This window comes from Micropterus dolomieu, linkage group LG05, assembly GCF_021292245.1.
Source record: "Micropterus dolomieu isolate WLL.071019.BEF.003 ecotype Adirondacks linkage group LG05, ASM2129224v1, whole genome shotgun sequence".
NCBI classification, from domain to species: domain Eukaryota; kingdom Metazoa; phylum Chordata; class Actinopteri; order Centrarchiformes; family Centrarchidae; genus Micropterus; species Micropterus dolomieu.
Window position 1 is genome coordinate 22,026,424 of NC_060154.1, and position 12,705 is coordinate 22,039,128.

Consider the following 12,705-nt stretch of genomic DNA (forward strand, 5'->3'; position numbering starts at 1 on the left):
CAATATTTATATTTATCAACATGCAATGCACTATTTTTGGTTAAAATAGCATCATTACATTTTAAAAACTAAAATAAATAGTTGAATAAACTAGGTGTTCTTATTCTTTCGTCTCTCATAAGGCGGATTTGCTGTGATTGCTGCAGGTTTCCCCTGGTAACTCCGTGTTTCACGGCACACTGCTATGAACTGTGGACATTTCCCTCAGGCAAAGTCTGCAGAAATGTGGACTTATGAAAAGGGTGCAGAAAGGGCTCAAAATGTCCACGAGAGAGCCCTCACGCACATGACGCCCAGGATACATACATGCGTGTGCACATTTTAATGTTTAGAATAAAGAACTACCTTATCAGTCTAAATGTTGTCTCCCTTGCAAGGACAGTTACGTGAGAGAAATTACAGAAATCAGATACTGTTGATGTCCATCCTGTCCGTCCTCACGATCAGCAGCTGTAACTACTTTCTCTGCAGAGAGCATTTGTTTTTATCTCCTCACCTCAACAGGTTGGTGGAGGGTTAGTTGATGCTCTGTGTTCTGTTCCAAGACTCATTTCACCCTTCAAAACCATATTAATCTTTTTGCGTGTTTCATATTTTTAAACTCACTTTTTGGATGCTGAACTGCATGTACTTTCTTGCCCAGTTGAGCATGCAGAGACTCACAATCAAAAAGTGAAAGTTTTAGACCAACAAATACAGAGACTGAGAGAGGCCGTTTTGTCTGTCTCTCAGATGTCTGACACTCTGTTGGACCTCCTCCTCTCCCTGCTCATGAATACTACTCAGCTACTTAGCCTTATTACTTTTTGGAAAGAAAACCTTATATATAATGTATATGTACATATATATATTTAACTTACATTCCATTTCTGTCTTCTGATGAAAAATGTAACCACAGGAAATTATTTGAAAGTATCTGACATTTGACACTGAGGTTTTATTTTGCATTTCAGATTAAACATTGACAGTGAGATTTAAACACAGCAATATCGCCACAATAACATAATAAAAATAAAAAAAAGTTTTATTTAAAAAGCATTTTTCAAGCAAAAAACAAAAACTAATTTCCAAAGAAATAAAGATGTCAATTGTTAAGAAAGGCCATTCTGTAAAAGTGAGTTTCCGGCAGACCTGATGCTAAGTGGAAGGCAGTTCAACACAGTAAAGGTATGCTATATTTAACAATCCTTTTGCTTGAGAACATTTTTGATCCAAGGAAGGTATTTTGATATATTTGTGTAGACGTTAGGAACATTTGGGTAGTCACAGTTTTTTCTCATGTTGAAAGACACAACACCAACAGCCTTCCCACTGCACACCAGAGGACCACCCGAATCACCCTGTGAGGAGGAGGAAGCTGCATTTGTTTATTCAATTTCTAAGACTAGAAAGCAGTGAAGCTAGAAACCAGTTGACACTTTCTATGAACAGACAAATGTCAAAACATACCTCACAGAATCCTTTGTTTGTGCCATATCCACCGGCACAGATAACATTGGCAGGAAGATTACTGCGAATATCAGCCCATTCTTTCTTACAGACCTCCAGGTTGACAAAGGGCACGTCCACCACTTGCAATACATCAACAGCTTTACCATGAGTTTGAGTCCAACCCCATCCAGCGACATGGCACTTTTCCTTATCTTTTATTTTATTGTCAGCCTTGGGAAGTAGAATCAGTCTTACTCTTTTGCCCAGTTGAGCTTTCTTAGACAGCTGGGGAGACACAAATTCACAAAGTGAAAATTAAAAACCAGCAAGGACCACTTTATAGCATAGATAGTATCAGACCGCAGGTTAAAAAATTAAATAAAAAAATTGTCTGAAGATGGAGTAAATGGTGAACAATGCACGATTTCACCTAAGACTGTTAGATTGATTAATATCTACTTACTTTGAGGAGCATGATGTCACTCCCAGATGAAGGTTTCGAATAAGATGGATGTTTGCATTTCTTTACACTGTATCTCATTGTGTTATTATCAACCTTCTTGAGATCGTGGGTGCCAAGAACAACACTTAAAGGAATCCTGAGTGAATGATTATTGAGATGTTGTATATAGTTGTATCAACAAATAAAATAATTAAAATAAAATTTAAAAAATGAATAAATTTTAAGATTTGCTTTGTAATTACATGAATCAAAGACTGCTGAAATAGAAAAGGAAACCCACATTTTGTCATCACAGTGCGCAGCAGTGACCACAAAGTCTTCACTGATGAGGAATCCTCCACATATATGATGACCCATGTTGTTCTGCACAGAGGCCATATACAGCATTGAGTTCTCTGGGGTATTTTTACCATTTATGATTTCACTTCCACGTGCTTAAAAGAAAAGAGGAAAAAAATGAGTTAATGTAGCATGTATAGACAAGAGACGTTGAACCAGATTTAGTAATCTTACCGTGTAGTCCAAGACATGTCAGAAGATAAAAAAGTAGAAACTTGTGCAGTTGATGCATCATGCTGGGAGCAAATTCAGCCTGTTGTCTTTGGGGTGACAATACATGACCCTTATATACAGCAGTTTTCTCAGTAAGTTTTCATCTGCGTCACCATGACTTCTTTAGCCGCATCCTCTGTGCATTGCTCGATGCAACCCTTAAATGTCTTTTAGTGATAAGAACACGCGGTAAGTAAAGACAAGAACAATCATGCAGTGCTGACTTTTTTTTACAATAAATATAAAGGCTGCAGTTCTGCTGCCTCAGCAGCCTGAAGCACCTTATGTGATCAGCACATGATGAGTTTAACAAAGACTGTGATGTTAACCCATTTACTCTCTTCTACATTTATTATCATTGAATACATTTTTCCTCTTGTGTCTATGTCTCACTGTTTGTATTCCACTAAAATTCTTAGTTAGATGAACTGAAGTGAAAAGCAATCTTTTGTTACACCAAAATTAAAATGAGTAACAGCAACCACAGCTTCAGGTTTGAGAGTCGGTGTTCTCACAGTCACAAGTTATGTTATCATTGACTGACAGCTAGAAGTCTAACAGAGCATCCTGACTCATCTGTCAGTGTTTCACTTGACCAGTGGAGCATGTTGATTGTAGTATAAACTGACTTTTACTGTAAGCTGGACCTGAACAAGTATGTGACCCTCTGGTCTGAAAGGTATGAATCAAACATTTGTATGTAATTATTCTCACATAACAAGAACATAATGAGAAATGTTTTCAAATTCCAAAGTGTGGAAGTAAGAAGAGAAGAGCAAATAGATTTAAAACGGTGCATTTACGTGGTGTGGTTTTATTATTTGGATGAGAAAATTAAGAAGATTAACTCACTTTTGCAGCCAGCCTCAAATATCCTCTTGCCTGTAACCCAAGCATTTCTTTGAACTGTGAGATAATCTTGATGAAGCACAGAAACCACAGAAAGTTTCCAGCTGCAAACTTGATCATTGATGTCTCCGCAGTCACTGTTATGAAACCATAGCCCATTATCTTTTTAAAGATGTTTATTATGTAACAGATGGCAGTCTAAATGATGTCTGATGATGATATATTTGACCAGAATTGACATGTTTTTAGATGAATTTGCCATTTTGACTGTGGATCTCATAGGCTTTATGCAACATTATTTAATCTTACCCTGAGAGGTTTTGTGATTATTTGAAGAACCTTGGCTTTTAGCATGTACTGATGAAAAGTATCCCAAAAGGAAACACATTTTTCATTTGGCGGACAAAGCAGCTGACAAAGTGACTCAGACAAAGCAAGAGATCACAATTAAAAAACAATCTGTAATATTGTTACATTCAACAATTCTTTTTCTGGAGAATCTCTTTTATCCAGGGAAGAAATTTTGATATATCTGTATAGATGTTGGGTACATCTGGGTAGTTACAGTTATTCTTGCTGTTGAAGGAAACAACACCAACAGCAATCTTCCCCTTGTACACCAGAGGGCCACCAGAATCACCCTGTGAGAAGGAGGAAGCTTCATTACTCAAGATGTTTAAACTATTTTTAAACCACAAACCAGTTGGCATTTTCTATTGAAGGGCAGAAAACATACCTGACAGAATCCTTTCTTTGTTCCATATCCACCTGCACAGATAATATTGTCAGGAAGGATATTATGCCATGCCTTCTGACACTTTTCCAGCTTAATGATGGGAACATCCACCTCTTGCAGTTCATTAACAAGTTGACCACCAGTTCTTGTCAATCCCCATCCAGCTACTTTGCAGTTTTGGTTTTCTTTCAGATTTATTTGATGACTTGGAAGTTGAATTGGCTTAATTAGTACTTTTTTGCTCAGGCGAGCTTTCCTCGACAGCTGAAGACATTAAAAAAGAAAGTAAAAGTTAAAAACTTGCCACACCTTATTTCATAACATTAACCTTTTTCTCCAACAGACTTCAAGGAAGTCTGGAAGATGGCGCCATGAAGTTTGAATGTGGTATTGCATCAATATACACGGGTCAAACTTTTGGGGAGTTCAGGTTTTCCAGTAATTGGTGTTCTCTTGTGACCTCTCAGGTCACAAGAGTGAAGAGCGCACTAACTTATGAAATTATGAAATCAAGAAGTGTTTTAATATATTTTTACTGTGGTAATTGTCTTGATGCAACACGTGTATTATTTTATTATTTTGACAGCAAATAAACAAAAAAATACTAACTTACATGTCTGTTGTATCATAACAGTAGAAGAAATAAAAAATGGCCTTGTGCCAAATTTGCCTTGAGCCAAGAAAAGCGTAGCCAGTGGGAGAAACACTACCTCGCATGTGTTGTGGCCTTCACAACACGAAAAGCAAACCCAAAAATCAGAAAACCTTTTTGAATAATGAGCTGAAAAGGGTCTATCTGCAGTCTTGCAGTCTACACTGCACACCCACTTCACTACAAATCAAACACCCTGAGATAACTTCCTGGATTAAGATGCTCAGGGGACATTCGAAAGCATGTCCTGTAGTACTGTGCACCCAAAGATCTATTTGAGCTGGTAGAGAAATTGGCATATAAGTGTCTGATCATGATTTTTGAGTCCAGTATTCAGTTCCTCTAATATATAAATGTTAAGTTAAGCAAAGTAGCTGTACTGAAGGGTCTCGGCAGCGAGCACATACAGCAAGACCCAGGGGAAACATGTATCAGTCAGTCACCACCTGCACTGTTTTCAAACACTGTTTAAGGCTGTAAAGTTTTGATCACTAGCCCTTGTTTAGTAACATACGTAAAAGCCAAGTAGGCGGGAGAAGGTGAGGGACTTGGTCTGAGTGCGAGCATGTGGCCGCTTGCTGGAGGCAGCATGTGACAGTGTAGACCTAATACACATCGAACTCAAAAAAGAATCGGTACAAAAGGATTGTTCATTAATTTCTTTAGTGCTTGTGATTTATTTTATTGCTAGCTTTGTGATCAAAAGTGGTTGTTGCCCTGAATGGTTCTGACAGTCCTGTATTTTTGGTAGTTTTTTACATTTCCCCTAAATGACATGTTCTTTTATTTATTGAACCATAACATAACTTATTACGGTAAAGATGCATGATGTCACTTGGGACAATGAGGTTAAATAGATATCTACTTACTTTGAGGAGCATGATGTCATTCCCAGATTCAAGTCTCTTATAAGATGGGTGTTTGCACCTCTTCACAGTGTATCGCATTGTTTTATCATCAACCTTCTTGAGATTGTGGGTGCCAAGAACAACACTTGTAGGATTCCTGTATGAATAATTATTGAGATATTCACGGAATTATTTAATTGATATTTAGACGATTCAAAGGTGAGGAAAGGTAACTCACTTGTCGTCACAGTGCGCAGCAGTGACCACAAAGTCTTCACTGATGAGGAATCCTCCACATACATGACCCTTGTTGTTCTGCACTGAGGCCATATACTTCATCGACTTCGCCTTGGTCTTTTTACCATTTATGATTTCACTCCTAAGCGCTAAAAAGATAACGATAAAATCAATGAAGTTCTCATTTGTAAGCTGGAGAATAATAATCAGAATTGGTGGTCTTACCATTTCCTCCGAAACATGTCAGAACATGAAAAAGCAAGAACATTTGGAGACCAAGCATCATGGCAGCTTCACTCAGCTTGTCGTCTTGGGGCTGTCAAAGACCCCTTTATGGAACAGTTTTTCTCACTAAGCAACCACATGGTTGTCACCTCACACCTTGACTTCTCCTGTCATATCCTGTTTTTGTTTGTGCATTTTCAACTGTCATGTACTCATGAATACACATGCAGTATTGCCATTGTTACAATCAATGTAGCAACTGTTTCTGTCAATGCATTCTCCCTCTACCTCCTTTGACTTTCAGACTTTGTATTTTGGACCTGCTCTCACTGTTTGGATACCACTTCTTGCACTGCCTAAATTTAATAAGTAAAGAAAATAGATTTAGATTTATGGTTCTATTTTCATCATCTGCTTTCTGGTTGTGAGCTTTGTGCTGTTGTTGGTTTGCTTTGAAAACAAGATAATTGCGCTTCCCCCGCGGGGCTCAGGGAACGGCTGCCGCCAGTAGGCTTGAGCCCCGCTTGCAACTCCTTGCAGAGTCTTTCACACTCAGCCCCTGGCCTACATGCTTGCAGCAAGTAATGATTCAGCAGTAACACAGTTTTTTCCTCACACGGAAAAAAACGGAGCTTCCCCGATGGCCATGGTATAGTTCGCACACTAATTTCTGTCAGACATCGTCATTTGACGAGTCATTTTGACAGGTGGATATGGAACAAAGAAAGGCATATTACTCACATCTGTTAATTTTTTTTAACTTGACCAGAATTGAACATGTCAAGTAGCCTACATCACATTCTCAGCAGAGAGGGCCAGAGTCTGAACAAATACTTTAATAGTTTAGAGGGTGGCACTCCAACAGGTTATGTCAAAGTTACACACACACACACACACACACGCACGCACCCACCCACACACACACACACACACACACACAAACTGTGGCAGTTAATGTGAGTGTTTAGGTGCAGAGCTTCTGCTTAAAATGGTTTGTTTTAAACAACCTATGAACTCTTAGTGTCATAGGTGTTTGGCATGTACATAAGCACACACTCTTATACATGCATGCATTTTTATTTTGAGTTTTCATTTATTCAGTGTGTACAGAAACATGCAAGTGTTGCTACATTTTGTTGTCTCACAACAGTTGCTGTTACTTAGGTTAGTACTTCATGATATCCAGCAGAGAGTGCCAGAGTTCACAAAAAGACTTTAAAAATTGCTCTGCCATTTGACCATCAGAGGGTGCTGCTTCTACCTCAGTGCAAATAAAAAGTGAAGTCACAAATTGAGCTGTCTGATTCCTAAAGACTTCTGTCTGCCTTAAATGCTTTATGTGGTCCATTAAAGTCAGCTCACTTTAAGCAGTGAGCAAGTCACCCCACTACAAAAACACGGGGTAGTGTATCACAGTTTGTGACGTTGAGGGTGTTTATTAAGTGGGACAATGATATGCGAAAAGGGGCCATCCTTCTTCTATGGACTGTACCCTAGCTGGAAATTAAACATTTGCATGTTATGATTCCCTGATTACAAAGTGTGAAATGGAGTCAGGCAGCTAAAAAATCTACAATGGCTATAATCCTGTGCTTTAAAGATATCAACATGCAAAAGAACCAATAGCCTAATATCTGATTACGTGGTGTGGTTCCATGAATTGGGTTCAAAAAAATCTAAATTTCTGATAAACAGCAACAACAAACTACAGAATCCTCCTGCTTTAGGGATGAAACATAAGACCTTAGAGCCTCAGAGACTCAGATCCAGATCAATTTGACTTCTCCCAGCTGCAGCCACTAAGTCTGGTGCTGAGGCTGGAGGAGCGCAGGACAGGATGGGAGAAATCCCTGCATGGTGCTTAGGGAGCTACTGCATTGTTTTGTTTTTCAGCTTATTAGTGGTTGTTTTAATGTAAATGTCAGTGGGGTTGAGATCGATCATTCCTTGCTGTCTCTTCTCTTCAGTCATCATATTTGACAACTCTTTATTTCTGAATTTGATGTGGTGGACAGCCTCTGTGTTCAAATAGAAAACCTGAATGAATACCTTGCGTGATTATGTCACTGTGACTGGATTCATGAGCTGCTCTGTCACATTGAGTTATTATTACATACAAGATAAAACAATTTTTCTGAGCCACTGTTTATGGTGAAACCATAATGTACAAAGGCATTGAGACAGGGGGGATTTGTCATTGGTTTGGCCCTTTTGGCCCTTGACTTTGGCCTGGAGTTAACCTCACAACTTGTCTAGACATTGCTGTCTTGTTAGAATGTTTTTGTCCACATTTCACTTTTTCTGTTTCACATTCTGTCTACATGTGCTATGGTACAGAACAAAATACACATTATATACAGCTTTTTTTAAAAGCCCTAGTTTTAGCCAGGATTTGAGTGGAAGATTGTTTCCTTCTGCTGGAGTGGACATAGCATCCTTTAGTTTTCCAGGCAGCGTCAAGTTCTTTCTCCTACACGATGACAGACATTTGTGTGCCTTGCTAATTGTCTGATATGGCCCGCAGGTATTTATCCAATTAAAAGCATCTGGCCCCCTTTATATTAACCCTCATTGCAGGAAAAAGAAAGCAGATGTTTGACAATTTAAATTTAGATTTTATTGCTTTTAAGGAAGAACATCCACCTGTGATACTTTGAATTTAAAAAACTGCAGTGTTGAAAAAATATCGTCATGCATGCAGTGACAAAACACAGAGTCTGTCTGGTTTCACAGGCATGAAGAATTACTTCACACAGCGGGCTTGAGGGGCAGGGTGGATAGGCTTTGGCACAGCTAACACTTTGCATGAAGCAGCACCGACTTTGGTCTTTTCCAGTCACTTACAGCCAAAGACAACCTCATGATGTTGACTGGGACGTTGGCCAACATGTGGATGGCCTGCCTCAGCTGGCCAAACTGTATAGGAGATGGTCTGTGCCCCCTCAGGCTGGCACAAACTTTTCAGTGATCTTCTTCATACATTCATAGATTATTGTACATTCTCATTTTTTGATGAAATAAAAATAAATACTAGGTTCTTCTCTACAACATTTAACATTCAAGATTAGTTATGTTTGATCCACCTTAATGTATGTCTGACATTATTACATTGCTGTATTATGTTAGGCCCTTGGATGAAAAGTTATAAAGATATGATTGTTGCAGTGCTGGGTGAATGAAGAATAGACCCATTTCTCAAAGTGTTCTTATTCCATATAAAAAAAAAAGGCTGTCAAAAGTGCCATGAGAAAATGGCAAAGCATTTGTTTTTACTGCACTTCGTCCATTATTATATTACCTTTTCATAGCACATCACAGTTGAGAAAAACATTATTACTTAATAAGTGATCCTACCGCACTTACTAATGATGTTGTTCTCAACTGTGATGTGCTATATGTGCTTGTCATCATTTTTGTCAGCTATTTAGCTCTGTTTACCACCTATGTCTATTCTGTATACATAGTTGTTACTCCCTTGTTTTCCAGTCTGTTTCTTCCACTGAACCTGCATTTAAATACCTGTAAGAACCAAAAAGTCTCCATTGATTCATACAGCGAAATTATACTGTACTTTGCAGGAAGTTACTCCATAAGTTGCGGGGAGTTAGGCAGTAAATTGTGGGCTGTATTACAAAGTTACTTGCCAAGAGTCAGATGAGAAGATAGATACCAATCTCTCACCTGTACACTTAAAAAAAGCTGCAGCCAGCAGCTAATTAGCTTAGGTTAGCATAAACTAGAAGCAGGGGGAAACTGCTGGGCTGGCTCTGTCCAAAGTTTAAAAAAGAAATCTGCTTACCAGCACCTCTAAAGCTCACTAATTAACACATTATATCTCATTTGTTTAATCTTAAGTCTCAGCTGGTTGCTCTACAGCCTCAGATGCCAGGAAGTTGCTACTCCAGGCCAAAAAGTTTTTGCTCACAACCGCAACTCGTCATTTTTACACTTTGGTCTATATACCTTAAATTATACAATGTGTTAATTAGTGAGATGTGCTGATAGGTGTTCTTATACCTTTGAACTCAAGCAGGCCAGCTGTTTCTCCCTCTTTCCAGGTTTTATGCTAAGCTAAGCTAACAATCTGCTGTGTCTTCTCGCCTAACTCTTGGCAAGAAAGCAAATAATCTATTATTCTGTTGGTATTTCCATTCTTTTCAATTGCCTTTTTTGGGACCACATTTTGTGCTGGTGCCATAAAACTGAAAATATTTTGGACACCTGTGCCACCAATATAACAATTGAGTCTAATCCACACTGTATAATATATAATAATATATTTTTTCTTTCTTGTTTGCCCACCCATATTAGATTACACATATTCACTTTCTTTGGTTTTCCTCTTATCCATTCATTCACACAGTCATCCCTCCGTCCATCTTGTCCCCCGGTGTCTGGCACGACTGCAGGCATCCAGAGAATGCCTGACATGGGGTTTGGCCGGTCGGCACCACATACCTGCAGTGTGGCATGGCAGGGCTTTAGGGGAAATATTGCACATGTGCCACTCAGCAGCCCTGTCTAATGTCCAGTAAGTGGCTTCAGACATGAACACTAATCCACTCAGTGATGAGAAGACCTCAGTCTGATGACTGTGCTGCCAAGACTGTCTAAGCATCCTCTCAGGTTCAGACAGAGCACAATGGGGACAAACTCTGGCTTAAAAGGGGATCATTGCAACTTCAATAAAATTGTATTTCTTTTGCAGGTATTTCACTGTGATGAATCAATGTGTTCATGCGTTTCCTCTCTCTTTATGAAATATTTATTTTCAAAAGGAGACACAGGTCGGTGAACTCTCATATGAAACTGAAGACAAATGAAAAGACAGCATGTGAAAATGATATCTTTGCAAAAGTTACAGTTACAGATACAGCTGCAAAGTTGTGAAAATCATCTCATTAAGACAACAAACCCTTAACCTCTTAAACCCCGAAATTTCCGTTTTGTTCCCCCTAAGCCCCAAAGTTATAAAAACAGTTTTTACACTCGATTCATGACTGTGCCATTACTTACTAAGTAGAAGTCTAGATGTAATTTGCCTAATGAAAATGCACATTTTTGTATATATTTGGTATCTCTGAAAAAGAACAGTTTTAAGAGCTTGAAAGCTAAATTGTTGAACATACATTTCTTGAGGGTGTGAGGGTTTCTGATGTTCGAAAGACCCGAAACACCACATGACCTCAGGTAACATCACTGATGATGCGCCCTAGTTTTGCATCAGAAGATGTTTCTTTAAAAAATAAAACAGACATTAAAAAGCTAACTAGAAATGGACAGACCATCAAACACCATGTGTTTGAGAGTGAGCGTTTGTGTTGAGGTCAATCCTTTTTCCTCTCATCTGTTTATGAAACAGATTATTTTCCTCTGTGTGCGCCACCCCAGGCGAATATATGACTATTCCTGCCGACGTACATCTTTTTCTTGACCTTGCCATTGTATCGCCTCTAAAATTCACCTCACATTCTGTCTGAACACAAGGATCAGATGCATTGACTTGTGTCTAGAAGATCTGAAATATAAAATTGTAGTCACGTATAAGTCACAATTGTCGTACCATTAAAAACATTTCAAAACAAAACATTCACACGGATTCTGCATATTTTTAGATCTGAGTTTCTGTATGAAGATAGAAACTACAACAAATAAAAGGAAAGCTACAATTTTTTTGCACCACTTAGCCCACCACGGAAATGAGAATGCATACAAAATCTTGAAGAAGTTCTGTATTCACATGAATTTGGTCATAAACATAGTGTATACCTGATAACCATACACATACATGCACACATGCTCGCAAACTCACATTCATCCGTCGTCCACGCTTTAGTCCATCTATTCAGCATTATAACTTGGTCTGTTTTTGTAACAAAACAAGGCCTAATCCTAAATTCAGGGAGCTGTGAATGTGCCTCAACAAATGGCAGACAAATGAGAAGGATTAGCGAAGGCCTGTGAAAGAGTGAAAGGTTTGCCATTGATCTACGGTGGTCCTGTTCTCTTTCAGGGCCACTCGGTTTGAAAACCCCACTGAGTAAGAGCATACAGGGCCACTCCAGAGCCCCCTAGGCCACCGAGAGACACACAACAGCCACAATTAGTCTCAGGAGCTGTAATGGCAATTCAATAAGCGCTTTAAAATTGTGCCTTAGTCCGTCTTCCACCCCCCAACCCCTCCCATTTTCGTCTACATACATAAGATTGGTATTATGAGTGGCGAAGGGCTCTTTTTTTCTTTCCCACCCACCACAGTTCTTTTCAGTCACTGTGAGAGAAAATGACCACACAGGGTTTCAAAGGTTCCAGAGGCTGTGGTCTGTTGTCGCTGAAGCAGCATGACTTGTGCCCCTGTAGATTTTGGCTAAGGCCGTCAAAATGGGCTTCTATTATTACTTTTTTCTGTCACTCAGCTGCAAATTAATTTCGAAGTAGTGAAAGTACCCCTCTCTGTAAACATTTCCATCAAATTCAGATGGTGAAGACGAGCCTTTTGCAGAAACATAAAAACCTGCTGTGCAGCCTGCCAGGTGCTATCTGACAGACATTTTAGCAACAACATCCTTGCATGACTCACTCTCTCAGTCCTTTGCTTACACTGATCAGATCAAACACAGCCCAAACACCTGTGCTCCTGACATCAACACACCATGGCAGAGGAGGAGCTGAGGATGTCTTCTGGATGGCTGTCACTTCCATTCTCCTGGGT

General features: G+C 39.2%; 1 protein-coding gene across 2 annotated transcripts in view; it reads right to left on the bottom strand.

The window, feature by feature from the left end:
• Window positions 1-6,101, bottom strand: part of LOC123971097 (granzyme B(G,H)-like) — a 6,760-nt gene extending 659 nt beyond the window's left edge. Inside the window, exons 1-9 of one of the 2 annotated variants that reach the window (XM_046049695.1) lie at window positions 5,994-6,101; window positions 5,770-5,917; window positions 5,553-5,688; window positions 4,032-4,295; window positions 3,861-3,936; window positions 2,175-2,328; window positions 1,895-2,030; window positions 1,450-1,716; window positions 918-1,340 (exon numbers count right to left, since the gene is read on the bottom strand). In XM_046049695.1, coding sequence (XP_045905651.1) covers window positions 1,179-1,340; window positions 1,450-1,716; window positions 1,895-2,030; window positions 2,175-2,328; window positions 3,861-3,936; window positions 4,032-4,295; window positions 5,553-5,688; window positions 5,770-5,917; window positions 5,994-6,054 — 1,404 coding nt within the window. In that variant the 5' untranslated portion in view covers window positions 6,055-6,101 and the 3' untranslated portion in view covers window positions 918-1,178. Of the gene's footprint in view, window positions 1-917; window positions 1,341-1,449; window positions 1,717-1,894; window positions 2,031-2,174; window positions 2,329-3,860; window positions 3,937-4,031; window positions 4,296-5,552; window positions 5,689-5,769; window positions 5,918-5,993 lie in introns of those variants that run through there. The other variant, XM_046049696.1, reaches the window with a different exon arrangement.
• Between the last annotated feature and the right edge of the window lie 6,604 nt (window positions 6,102-12,705).